At 37.1% G+C, this 14,258-nt stretch overlaps 1 protein-coding gene across 3 annotated transcripts in view; it reads left to right on the top strand.

Moving 5' to 3' along the window:
- The window catches only part of THADA (THADA, armadillo repeat containing), a 218,808-nt gene that overhangs the window by 105,120 nt on the left and 99,430 nt on the right, over positions 1-14,258 (top strand). For 2 of the 3 annotated variants that reach the window (XM_017744780.1, XM_017744781.1), the window contains exons 28-29: positions 10,365-10,454; positions 11,830-11,961. In XM_017744780.1, the coding sequence (XP_017600269.1) occupies positions 10,365-10,454; positions 11,830-11,961 (222 nt within the window). Of the gene's footprint in view, positions 1-1,702; positions 1,781-10,364; positions 10,455-11,829; positions 11,962-14,258 lie in introns of those variants that run through there. The other variant, XM_017744783.1, reaches the window with a different exon arrangement.

The following is a 14,258-nucleotide window of genomic DNA, read 5'->3' as shown; positions in this document are numbered from 1 at the left end:
TTTTAAGACCATAATCACTTTTAACACTGTGAAAAGTTAGAGGAAAACACTAGAAAGTGAATGTTCTAATGCAAACCTCTCTTTTCATAACATTATCCCTAAATTAAATGAGTCTGATACTATCTTCCTTTTCTCTAAGCTACTATTGAGATGTAGCATAAAATACATAGACTACATCGGAAGTACATGATTCCTGTTAAATATTCCACTCCTGGCAGGCTAACACTTCCAGTATTTCCAACTTAGCAGCTGAAAAGTCTGTCTGACATCAGTCATGTTTTGTCAGTGTTAACAGCAAGCTTATTAGACATTTTCAGCAGATCATCACTTCCAGGATGGGTCTGTGTTGCCCACAGAGGAGTGGCCAGTCCTATTTTGGGATAAGCCGAAATAAACATTAGTGGTGCTGATGTAGTCAGGCTGTAGTGGCACATCAGTGTCATAAAATGGGGTAGCCCTTAGGTGCGTTTCCTGGAGGGGATGCTCACAGTTACTCCGGCCCGTAAACACTCAGTGCTGACTTGGGGATGCACCAGTGGCAGAATTCCCATGTGCCAGCTGAGGTGCAGCTCCCTGTGAGAGGATGGGAACCACCACAGCCATGGCTCCAGGAATGCTGAGCCTCTTGTGCCTGCTCCAGCAGGGATATGCATGTACAGCTTGATTCACGAAACCGGCCTCACTGAGCCCTGTGCCTCTTGGACTGCATGCTGTGAAAGCGTTGGGATTGCTTTATCTTGGATCTTGTGCGTGATTCCCTAGTGGATTTTCTCTGGCAGCTTTGGCCTGTTGCAGCTCTTCTGTTGAAATACTCTGTCAGTGACAGTGAGGTTTCATGAGGTGACCGAGCCATTTCAGTGCCTCTGGTGCTTTTCCTCTGGCTCCTTCTGTGTCACCTTTTGCAGACTGTTCCCTCCATGCCACTTCAGTTGTTCCGGTGAATGGTTTCAAAGTAGTTATCAAGGATTTGTTGCAGTACATTGCCTTGTGAGGGGGTTGTTTTTGTTAAGAAAAAAAATCTATTCCCCTTCTGTGTGCCAAAAATAGGCCACATTTATTTTGTTGAACTTTTTTGTTTTTAATACGCTGGCTCTCTTTTTTATTGACTTTGACAGATTTAGAAGAATTAATCTTAGAACTGTCTCAAGAAAACATGCAAAAGTTCAGGATGACTCAGATAACCATTATGGCTTTTGCTGATTAATAGTTCAATAACAATATGCTTGTTTAAACATTATTTTGAACAGGCTCCCTAAATGCCTTTATAACAAGAATAATGATGATAAGGTGCTATTAACTTGTAAGTTGAAGGTAAAATTTATGAAAGTTTTGTGCAGAAACAGAAAGAAATTGAAAACCAGCTCCTCAGCAAATGTTTCCCTCTGTGTTACTGCTTCAGTTACTCTTATTTGTTTTATAGGTCTAAACTAAAACTCTAAAATCCCCTGTAGCAGAAAATATGGATTGTTCTTCTTGAGGCTGAGGATGCTCTTTGTCTTTATGGTATCTGTTGGTTTTAGGAACAGTGTGTGTTTTTCATAAAATGCCTAAAATCTACAGAACCATTTTTACTTCAAAATTTTATCTTGTCTATACAGAGTCAGAAAAGAAATAACCCACATAAATCCCAATCACATTTCTGGGGTCTAAAACACACTTAAATCACTGGTGTGCAAACGTGTATCTCTGGTCTCCTGAACAGGGAGTATCTTCATAACATCCTGTCTTAAGTCAGCACCAGAGAATGGAAAGATGAACCATCTGAATGAAAGTTTACCCAAAATGAAACATCCTAAAAATATATATGCTGGCCCAAGGTAACTCCAGTTCATTCGTTTGAAATAAATTAGGGGCAGAATGTTAATGTTTGTTTCTACCAAGTGAGTAAAATGCATTCCATGAAACAAAAACTAATGTAAACTAGCCACACAAGTAGGTAATTTAGTTTCTGCTGTAGTGTTAAAAGTTTTCGTTAGTATGAATAGAGGTAATTATTCTATTTTGATCCATGCATAATGTACCTATCCCTTATTCATTACCTTCACTATACTAAATAAAAAGCTGCTACTCTTCACAATATTCCCAGAGAGAAAGTGTGGATTATTGAAGTTGAAATTCACAATGCTAAATTCGTAGTAAGAGATTAAAGATACTAGTGTTATAAGCAGTGGTTGAACAGAATTCTTGGAGACTTTCTAGATATATATGCATATCTCAATTTCAGTTACATTTATGTGCATACATTTGTATGTACATACACACATATGCACAGTTCAGTGTCCTAAAAAAAGTTTGTTAAAAGTAATTATTTATAATTATTTTAAACTCAGTTTTAGACATAGTTTTATGTACATGTATGTACATAAAAGTACACTTGTCTGTGTATATCAAAGTTGAGTGGTGATTAGTGTGTTGATGTAGGCGCCAGGTTGTATCTGTGATGTTGGGTTTAAGTGGTGTTCCCCTGGTTTTATTCTGAGCCCATTGTATGCATGCTTCTCTATCTAGTATTGCAGCAAAAGTGCTCTTCACAAGTTATTTTATTGAACTGTGTGTTGCATAATTACTCCTCTTAAGTCACACTTTTCCTGATGTATTTGTTCCATGCAGGTGCTCTTTTCCATACCTGATCACACAGAGAGTGTAATAAATAGCAAAACAAGAGGTATAAATAAACTTGTGCTTAAGAGATCAAAGCAAACCAGACCATGCAGTCCTTTGGAAATCTTGGCTAGCTCTCTTGTAAATAAAAGTGCTTCTAAAGCAGAAGGTATTTAACTACTGTATTTATACAGGTTTTGATTGGCAGTTCAGTTATTAACCTCATAAAAACACAGCAATGTAAACTAGTAAGAATGTTTATTCTAGCACTTCTATCTGAAGGAGAATGGAAACCAAGATATAGTGGCATATTCTTAGTTCCTTTTAAGTATTTATTTTAGGTCTGTGTAGCATAAAGGAATGTTTTTTCATGTCAGTGAACTTAAGCTATTTTGCTTACTGTTCTGGGATTTAAGTATTTTCTAATTACTAACAAAACAAATGTTAGATTTATTGAAGGTACAGAGTTACCATATCTTTATTAAAAGTTCAAACCCCACATCTATAATGATTCTTCTTTCCCCTTCATACTGTTTTCCTTTTCATGCAGGGTAAAAATGAAATCTGAATTGGTTTTTGTAACTGATTTGATGGGGTTACAGAAAAGTTGTGCCTTTTTGTCACGGAAGAGGTGTCCTGTATCATGTTAGGGCTAGAAAAACAAGTATGCAATAATCTTCCATATCCTTGCTCTTGGGCTTGTTAGCCAATGCATTACACCAGGGTTTTGTACAGTTGTTTTTTCCGGGCTTCATTGTGGCCTCCCACAAAGTTACATGGCCGTTTTGCCTTCTATGGCAGCACTAAAATTCTCTTATGCATGTGAAATGTTTTATTGAGAGCAGTTTGTCATGAGTCCTGAGACAGTATGTGATTTCATGAATTTAACTCTTATGTATATTCTTTAAAACAAAATTATCTGAGGCAAATTAAAATTTGTATATGATCTCTATTTCTTAGGGAACTTGCCTGTTGCTATTGTCTCTGTCTCTTAGTAATAATAGTGTTGGTTCTCTGGTGGTCATCCAGAGGGACTGATAATCAAGAGCTTTCATAAACATATACTACTTCTGAAATAAAATTTTAAGTGGTTATTTTTATTTCTACATCAAGCTAGTATTTTAAATGCTAGCGTACAATGTGGCAAAAATAATAGTTTGTGCTGAATTAAAGACTGAGTTACTAACTTAATAAAAACCGTTAAATCTCAAGAATTTTGTTCTGAGCAGGATTTATTGTTTACTGTACTTGCAGTGGCTTGTGATGGGCAGCAAATGCAGGAAGATGAGAAAAATATTGATCTTTTAAGAAGGCAATGTTAAAACCAGGGTGGCAGAGTGGGAACTAGCCAAGTGGAACCGTACAAACTGTAAAGGGATCTTTGTCCTGTTTCCTTGATTCCCATTGAAAGTATGACTTCATCAGGTCAGCGGTGTTCTTCAGATGAGTTAAAACTTCCAAAGATTCAAGGGCATTTCATAACTATTCTGAGTAACATGTTGCAGTGCTTCATTCCCCTTGCCCACTTTAAAATTCCAAGCTATGATTTGTGACTGCTGGTCCTTTCTGTACTCTGCAGCTACTGCAAGGAGATTATTAGTTCTCTAGTCTTTGATTCCTTCAAGTGGTTGTAGGCTGCTGTTAGATCTGCCCTGGAACTCCTCTTTGTCAGACAGAACAAACCTGGCTCCTTCAGCTTCTTCTTACAGGGTATGTGCTATAGGCCGTGTCCCTCTGGGCAGCAGCTGTTTGCTGGACCCTCTCTTGTGTGTTCTAATCTCTTCTGATCTTGGCAACCCGGAATGCGATGGAGGATTCCATGTGCTGCCTCACTGATCTGCTGCTGCATTTGTCCTAATGAATGCAGTCCCACATGTGGTTTGCCCTTTTTGCAGTGAGGATGTGCCCTTGGCTCACACTGAGCTTGGCATCCACTGTAACCCATATATTTTTTCTCTTGGGGCTGTTGGTTTCTGAGCCAGTTGGTTTTCAGTCTGTGCTGATGCTCAGGATTATTCATCCCAGCTGCAAAATCTGTAGTTTTATGAATCGTTCTCCTTGCTACCAGTTTTCAGTGATTTAAAATGTTACATATTTGCTTTCGTAGTTGTATAATATTACGCTGTTTTGCTGTGTTCTAAAATACAAGATAAAAAGTATCCTTTGATTAAAATACAGTAAATTCTTTGAGTTTTGCTTCCTCTGTAGTTAGGACATTTTCTGTTTTCTGTACCTTTATTGCTGTTACTCATCCTGTCACAGCATGCAGATGTGATTGTCATATAATGTAGTCCTATTAAAGGACCAAAAAACAAATGTAATTCTTAAAGCATGTCTGAATTAGCTTTGGTCTTTACCATAACCTCAGCATAAATCAATCTGACATACATTTTTTCTTGGTGTTTTTTGTGCAGTTGGAAAAAAAAAAAAGTTTCCCATTTATTTTGAGTTACGCTTTTGAAATCTATCTTTGTTAGCAGGGAAATATGCTTCCTATAATTTGAGTCAGCTTCTAACTGTTTAATAAGTGATAAGGGTCAGTGAAAGAACATGAATGTTAAAATAGGCAACTAAAACCTAGTCTAGTCAGGTTAGCCTACTTTAGTTGCATTGTGGGATTTTTTTCATAATTCAGTGGCATCAGAAGAAGCAAATATGTAAAATGTATATTGTCTGTATAAATCTGTCATTTTGAATGACAGTTCTGCCAAAGTCTGTCCTGGTTTTCAAGTTCTTTCAGCAGCAGTTGTCCGTGCAGTGCCAGGAGTAAGTTGGGTTCTGTTTCTGCATTGCTGCCCTTTAACATAAGGGATCATCTGAGATGTGGCTAATGATTCCAATGTAAGGATTGGTATAACACGACTAGATTTTACAGGAGACAAATATATTTCTGTAGTTTCATTAAAACAGTATTCTTGTCCTTATCTCTCTAAGTGTGTCTTGTCTATATTTTTTTTCACACTGCAGTTCTATTTTTCTTTTAAATATAGTGTTATTTTTCCCTGTGAAATATCTGACCATGCATTTGTCAGCTGACATGAGATGTTAGCAATGTTTATATTTCAAAAAGAACACCAGGAACCTTTGCTGCCCTCAGAAAGTTGTCTCCAAATCTCACCTATGTTATACTCAAGTATGAACGTATTTGCTGCAAATGTTATTTAACATGTCAGTGACTAAAAACAGCCTACAAGGTTATAGAGCTTTGTTCTTCTGAAAAATAAATGAAAGAACAGAAGCAGGTAATCTCTGACACATGTCACAGTAAAATGATATGTATGCCCCAGTGTCACAGCAGAATTTTAATCTCCTGGAGTGTTCTCTTAAGTGTACAGCACAGTTTTAAAAAGAACACTGCAACATCCATGGTTTTATTCTGAAAAGTATTTTTTAAATGCAGTTAAATAATGCACCCACTTGTTATGTATAAAGGTGGAAGATTTCATTAGAAAGACATTAGTTATGTAAACATAGATGTTAACCCTTGCGTTGTGTCGCATCAAGTTGCTACTGAGACAAACACAATGTGCAATTGCTGGAGATGTCACAGTTTTCATCAGCATTTATGAATTGGTTCTAGAAGTTTGATGGTTATTGATACCTCCACAAGGAAAGTGCATGAAGTGAAAACTTTAAAGTACGTATTTTTTGGCTTAATTTAAGCCATTCCAGTGATAAAATGAAAAGTGATAAAGCCAAAGAACTGGTGGTAAATGAATGGAAGAACTGCTGACACTCAGGAGTGTAACAAGGGCTTCTGGGTTAGGTTATTTTGGAAAAAAGTAAAACTGTTTTTTGCATATTTTCTGAAGAAGCATTATCAACACTCTAAACTGTGTATTATGCTTAAACCAGACTTTTCCTTGAAGTTTTATCGATTTACAGTCTACTTTGAGTTTCCTTCTCTTTTTTTTTTTTTAAATTTTTACTCCTATCACTAGTTGGTTTTTTGTAACTCAGCTGTGATTCAGTTGTTTCCCACATGCTTATTGCCAGCTATTAAATTCTGTCCTTCCTATGATCACATGCACTCAAAGTAATTTCTTGCCAATTGATATGACCTCTATATTCTGTGAAAGATTTTTCTTTCCCCCTGCTTTTGCCTGTTCCAGAATCTATTTAAGAGGGAGAGTTTGACTCAAGGGCGCACAGAGGAGTCTGTTAGGAGTGTGGGGTGTTAGGAGTGGTGGGTGTCACTTGATTCTGTATGGCATGGTACAGAAGATACCTCTGTATCACTGTTTCTTGTTAATGGAGCATCTTTTCAGGTGGGGAAAACTGAATGAAAATGGCAAAGAAACTCTTGTATGTCTCTCTACATAAACATTCTTTGCTAGTCTTTCTTCTAAGTGCTAAAACATGACTGCTGTGTCTAGCCATCAAAATGAAACCTTTTGTGAATGGGCTGTACTCTGTCATCTGGCTTTTGTGCAGAATTGCTTGCATGAAAAAACACTAACGTTGTTAAACTGGAAACTCTCTGAGACGTAAATACTGCGTCTTCCTGTCTAAGTACTGCAGTATTCTGCATGCAGTTCTTCAAATCATTTTTACAAGTGAACTTAGTAGGATATGAGTGCTTCCATTAGTTTCTCTCTCAGCCTTTCTACATCAGGCATCATTTTAATTATGTACTTGAATGACGTTTTACATCAGGGAGAGGGATTTTATTGTAAGCATCATCAGCCCATTGATGAAATGAAACTTTTCTGTTTCATTACTTGCTCTCTCAGTAAATAACCTTCCACCAGTTCATTGTTCGGGTCTCAGTAATCCCGTTTGAAATTCTGGATTGTGAAATTGTGCTTCTTTGAGTTACTAACAGAAAAAAGAAAATACTATTACAGAGTCTGTGGTTGAACATACTGTCAAAGATGATCTCTGAAGCAATATAAAATAGTTTCAGCTGGACATGGGGTAAAATACTAGTATCTTAAGGCTCTTCTCAGTTAATTCTCTTAAAAACACATTTTGGGGGGAGTAGATGTAAAATCTTATGATCTGCCGAATGTTTGGTTTAGGAATTTAATTATGGTAGTTCTGTTGCCAAAAATCTGTGTTTGAACTATATCAGTGACTAATGGGAAGGTAGTTATCTGTATTTTTTAACTTAAACCTATTGTTCCCTGTCAGATCTGTTGTAGAAGAAGAAGAAGAAAAAGTTTGTTTCATGAAGACCGTTGGCAGTGTCTTTTGGATTGTTTCAGCCCACATTTCCTTGATAATGTTCTTTTAAGATATGTCAGGGACTTATCTTCTTTTAAAGATAGGGGTAGCTTATTATTTGTGAAGTCTAACTCACATTTGTGTGTATATGTACATGCATGAATCTGTTTATATCACTAGCATGCATGGGACACGTCTCAAAGTGCTAGTATTGGTTTTTCAAAGGAGTATGGTTTTTGATGAAATTCATATAAAATATTTGGCTTAGTGTCATGAACAGTTTTGAAAAGCAGAACCATTATACTTTTTTGTTGTTCCAGGCTCAGTTACAGTACACAAATAACTGCGTGTACATGTTTCCAGGAGCAAAAAGCATGGTCAGCATTAAAAATGAAATAACTAATTCCTCTGTTTTATACTGTCTAGCTGTTGTGCTTCCTGCTTATTCCCAGCTGCCTGTCTCCCTGTCTTGACATCTCCAAGTTGTGGATTCACATTTGGATCAATACTCTGTATTTTGAGCACCCTTTTTAATTTTGCAGCACTTCTGTTGTTGTGTCGTGTTTCTTGTTTCCCCTCTGAACTGGAGGCCCTTTAACAGTCTGCTCAGACAGTTGTGTCTCCTTTTTTCTGAAAGTGCCTGTGGACATCTTTTCTGCAGATACTGCCTATCAGTGGTTTTGATTAGGCTGCCTTCTCCCCTTAGTAAGCTCTGGAGCAGTAAACCATGTGGGAGGTTATGAAGGTTATGTAAGTTACCCACTCCAGTAGTTTTCATTTTCTTTTCCTGTCAAAAAGATTTATGAAACCATGCTAATTGCAAAGAATTTTGAGGCTTTGTAAGGATATTCAGTTCCATTATTTAATATTGATTCAAATGTGGCTGCTGAATTTTTAATACTTTAAAAATGGACCTCTTAAAAGTACTTGTGTGGTGCTACTTGTATGTAGTCGTCTCTTAAATCTCTAAGCAATGGCCATCCATTCCATAGGAAACTTGACCCTAGTTCTGTTTTTGCTTGTTGCACTCTGTAGCATAAGAGGTGGAGATGCCACAGCATTTTTGGATAGAATTTTTTCTTTTTAAATTCTGAGTTCTTAATGTTTTACATAGGAAAATTCAGTAGGATGGGATGTTTTACTTGATAGATCCTATGTTTTGTGCTGTCTCTGGCTTTGCATCTTCAGTTTGCTGCATACTATATGTGCAAAAAAATTGAAGTTGCTTTGAGGACACTGTTAGAAGAAATTACATGGGTATCTTCTGCCTGAATAACCAGTTATTATCAGTATTGATGTCTTTAAACTTTCCTCATAAGTGCTTCAATTTATATTAATTCACAGCTTTAGTGCTTCCATGTAATTTTTTAAGCTGAAATCTTTTTTGTAGCTATAACAGCTACTGCAGATTCCTTGCTTTTAGTTCTAGCAATTCACTATATTGTATATATATTCACAGAATTTTTCTTACATGCCTAGAGAAAGTTTCCTGTCCCTCTTAGAACATTTGTTTCCACCCAACGATCTGGTTTTGCTGTGTTTATTCTGTGGCCTGTGGCTAAGGCATGTTATGTTAGCTGAGTGCTGGAAGGAGCTGTGCTGATGCTTGCCATGTGCTCGTTGACTCGTGCGTGATTTTTTTTTTGTCTGCTTATTTTTACGCACATTCAGTCTTGCCATCTCATGGTGTTGTTTTTCCAAACCTGGATCTGTCTGCTTATTGGAAGCTTTGCATTGGAGTCATGCTAACATGGAACATTTATCTTGGTTGATCTTGTGGCAAGCAAACTCTGCAGTTGGCTTTGTTTTTCTAAATGATGGCCTTTCATTTATTTATTTTTAAAGGAAGTCTTTTTTATCTGCATACCATATATGTCTAATTAGAGCTTCCCCACGGTAACATTCAAGTGATTCTTGCTTAGATGATGCTGAATGGTTTCCTATACACCCTTTATCTGATCAAAAGGTTATAAAACAAATACAGAAGATTCCTACTTGCCTCTTTTTAGCTTGGATTGCTGCTGTTGCAGCTTGAACTGTGCTGCCTTATTAGTTCTGGCTAGGGATGAGTTCATGAGGTGTTTGTACGTGTCTCTGTTTTGAACATGGTTGCTCCATCTACACAAGCAGAAACGTGGCCTGCAGTGTCACCACTGCCATGTGCTGGAAGCAGTGCTGTGTAAAGAGGGCTAATGGAAGCTCAGAATCTTCTGCCACTGCATTTTACAAATCTTCTGTGAGTTTTTATTCTGAGGTGCTTTTTAGTCTCAGCAAACTGAGCATCTGTTAGTACATGTCTATTAAGTATATTCTATTAGCTATTTAGTACATGAGCCATGCTAAAACAAATGTTGTCTTCTCTTTTTCCACCAGAATATTGTTAAAATAGTGTCAGAATTTAAGCTGTTGTATCTTTTCTTTTTAGTAGGATTGAGGGGCGAAGAGTCCTTTTTCCCAGAAAGGAGTTCATTATGTGTGCATGGTTCTTCTGCCTCTCCAGCCCCACTGTAGCCTCAGAAAACCAACAAATAAACTGATATTTTGAGTGCAACTAATTATTGCAGAATGCTAATTGTAACTCTTCTTCATTTCTGCAGAATGACAGGAAGGGAGTTTTTCTCTCGATTTCCAAGCCTTTATCCTTTCCTTCTCAAGCAGTTAGAAGTCGTAACCAATTCTTTGAACAGGTAAGATGATGTCTGAGAAAACTTTGAAATACAAAGTGAAGTGAAAAGGTTAAACTGTGTTGTGTCAAATACACACCTTAGTGCCGTTGTATACATCAGTGCTTCTTGAAATGATAACAGTTCTAATGTTTTTGCTAAGGCTTTTTTCTTTTAACTTCTGCACATTGCATTAAGTCAGATGGAACTACTGTTGAGTAATTAAGAGTTGCTGTGTTCTTGGGATCAGATGTTAAGGAACTTTTATTTTTCAGGGAAACAGAACCCGGGTGTTTAAGTGTCTCACGTTTAACAATGATGCTTCCTAGCATGTTTAAGTGATGTGGGGTCATAGGCCTCATGTAACTCCACATGAACACTTCCTAGCCTGTGACACACTGACTCTGGGGAAGGTCCTTGATCTTGTTTTAAAGACTCCACAAATGGTGGCTGAGAGCTACAATTTGATCCCTGCAGATGATGCCATATGGGATGACGCTGTTACCTCCAGGTTCATGAACTTTTAAAGTAAACCAGTGCTGGCTTTGTTTTTTCTTCAAATGCTATGATATAAACTGTGGAAATTGAGCAGCTGATTTATGGGTGAGGTTCAGCTGACTGTTTAATGGGCCTAAGGTGAATACTCAGAAACAGGAGTTTCACCAGTCATTGCATGTTTTGCAGTCTCTGCTCTGAAAAAAGAGGTTGTGTATATTCTGCACAGCAGTCTAGTCTACCTGATGTTATAAAAGGTGACAGTGTTGTCACTGGCAAATTTTGGGAAGTTTTTCAATTGAAAAAGATTGGAAACTGCTGTCTGAAATGTTGGCCTTGAATGCTTTTTCAGTGTGGATTAAGACTTGTCTCTTATTATTAGCTACTAAATAAATCAAAAAGCATTGATTTTAACTTGGTTTTCTGGTTGTTTTTACCATATGAATAGTAGACCCTTGGTGTCAATGACAAGAACTATTCTTTAGTAAAACGTGTTATTTACTAAACACACATTTCCTTTCAAACTGATAAAAATACTTCTTTTAAACCACCTTTTTAAACTCAGCTCTCTCTTTCCCAGTTCATAGAGAAACATTATCTGTGCAGGTTTTTAATATTATTTAAAAATGAAGGCAGCTCACTGTGTTTGGGAATAAAGGAGGCTTGGAATAATGTGGGAAAGTAAAGACAATACAGCCATGAGTGCCTTCATTAGAGGGGTCCCCTGCAGAAGAACTGGGTGCCATATTTGATCCCAGCAGAGTTTGCACTCCCATGTAATGATCAGCCTAGGATAACTCCTTGAACCAGAGATGCAGAAGGCTGTTTTGTGGGGAAGAGGCTCAAGACTAGCATGAAGGAGGATGCTTTTTTCACCAAATGCTTCTTACACCTTCTTACTCAGTGAAGCTGAAGAGTTGAAAATCCATCCAAGCCTGTTCCTTTTGCTTTTAATCCTGGGAAGACTGTATCCATCTCCAATGGATGGCTCTCACTCAGCACTCAGCACAGCACCATTTGTCCCCTTTATTATAAGGTAAGGTAATTTTGTGGTGGTTTTTTATGTGATGAGAGTTCTTTTTTGAATCTTTGGAATATTTTTAATAAAATGCCTTTTTAAGCTTCTCTTCAGTTTTAATTCTTAAAGGAAAAACTGGTATTTATTGGTTGGAATTTCCTATATTATTAATACTTGTCTTGGAGAATTAGAAGGGGTATCCACTTATGCAAACCATTATATGACTTGTTTGTAAATCTTCATCTGTAAATGCTGTATGGCTCCACTGCTGCCACTTAGAGGGTAGATGAAAACTGATGAGCTTGAGAGATTTTAGCAATGCCAGATTTGCTATATGAGCTTCTGATGGGTTTTTTCAGTCCTCCAGAATGACTGTAACACATCAGTGTAATGACTAACATAGATTCGTAGATGTATGTATGTATCTCTCTCCATATCTGTCCATGAATATAGGTAGCTAGCTAAAGATACGGATCTGTCCTTCATCGAATATGTTTCTGAGACAACTTTTCAAATATTTATACAGTGTAACTTTCATTTGTATGGTGGTTACAAGAAGGTATTCAGCAGATATTTTGCTACTCTCTATGCCTCCGGTTTGGGAGCCTCATAAAGAAATCAGGGCTGTGGTGGGTGAGGAGAAATGTATTTGAGAAAAGTCTTGCTATCTGTGTGAAAGCTTCAGTGCAGTAGGGTGAGAAACTTCTGTGCTTAGTCTTGCTCCTCTAGTAGTGAAACAAGACAAAGTTGTTGTTATCCTAAGGTTTTCCAATTTTTATTTTATCCTACTGTTTATGTTAGAAAATAGCATCTCTATCTGCTTATTTTTCACAGCAGATACAATGTATGTCTTGCCTTTTATGATGGTTGTGAATTTTTAAGAATAAATACTAATTATTGTTTTTTCTGAAAGGGAAAAACCTGTAGTGGGAGTTTTTAAATGCACTGTATTTAACAATTAAATGTTTGGCCTTCTGCCATATCTGAATTTAAATTCTTTTGGGTAAATGTTTAAAACTATTTGTTACATCATTAATCTGCTCTGTTTCGATGCCTTTATCAATGCACTGGAGAATGCTTGTTTTTTTTACACATAGTGTTTCATTTTGGTTATCACTAATAGATTAACTTTTTATAAGCTTTTGGTTGCAGCCTTTCAGTTTTGTCCTTGTTTCTATTATGATCACTACTTTTTGCAAGGTACATATACCAGCAAAATAACTTTTCACACTTAGTTAGCTTGTTATCTTGAGGTTACTTAAATTCATTCAGAAGATGTGGGGAGAGAATCCCAATAAAATCTTTCAAGAAGCTGGAAGATTTAAGAGACTTGTACTGTTGGACCTACTTTTCTTTTAAATGTGTTCCTAAAGTAGAATGATGCAGCAGATAAAGATGATGTTTTCTGCATTTCCTTTCCATTGATTTTGGCAGTAAATGCTGTGGGTGCAGGTATAAAACTAGCATAAAATTACTACATATTTATGACAAAAAAATGTATGTGGGTGTAAAGAGATGCATTTTCTGTCTGGTTACTTAGCAAAGTATTAGAATTTTTATGGTTGCCAGGGGACAATACCAAGGATTCTGCAGGGGTAAATGTATTTATAATATACCTCAGTGTGTTGTTACTGGCTGTACTTCTGTCTACAGTTCTTACATCCTTGTTCTTTGAATGCCATGCCTATTTTCTGTTCATTCTGACTGTATTTGTCAGAATATACAGGGATAATTTATCTTGGTAAAATAAATACGTTGCTATTTTCCCTTCTATTTCCTTTCCTATTTTTCATTCTACAATAACAAATGAACAAAAATAAAATTGTTTCCTCTTCATTTGGTTGTTCTTTAGGAGGTGGTAATGAAGGTTGTTGTGAAGTAACCACTTTGAGAGGATCAAAGAGAAGGTCTGGTGCCAAAGGCCCTGTGCACCAAGTCATTAAATTGTATATATAAACTGTTTCTTTGAATTGCTCAGGCAGTGTTGCATTCTATAGCATCTGCATACACGTATGTATAATCACGTGGTAGTCCAGTGCAGTTAGAACATGTAATTGCCCTGCCATACTTTTTACCATGAGGTTTTTGTTTGACATGGGTACCAGTGTCCAGGAAGGATACAGCCATGCAGGCAGCAAAGAGGAAGGGTGAATGTGACCCACGACTGGTCTTGCAGGGCTGAGCCCGCAGTGAAGTGGTGTGTGTTTGTTGCACTGAGAAGATGAACAGAGTATTGTGTTTGCAAGCGGATGAGCAGTTCTGTGTACAAAACTGGGCTGAGCAGAAAGAATCCAAGTTGGGCTTTTGAAGAGCGT

The sequence above is a fragment of the Corvus brachyrhynchos genome, unplaced genomic scaffold (assembly GCF_000691975.1).
Source record: "Corvus brachyrhynchos isolate BGI_N302 unplaced genomic scaffold, ASM69197v1 scaffold258, whole genome shotgun sequence".
In the NCBI taxonomy this organism is placed as follows: Eukaryota; Metazoa; Chordata; class Aves; order Passeriformes; family Corvidae; genus Corvus; species Corvus brachyrhynchos.
The sequence above is the reverse complement of the archived record's forward strand: the minus strand, read 5'-3'. Positions and strand labels throughout refer to the sequence as shown.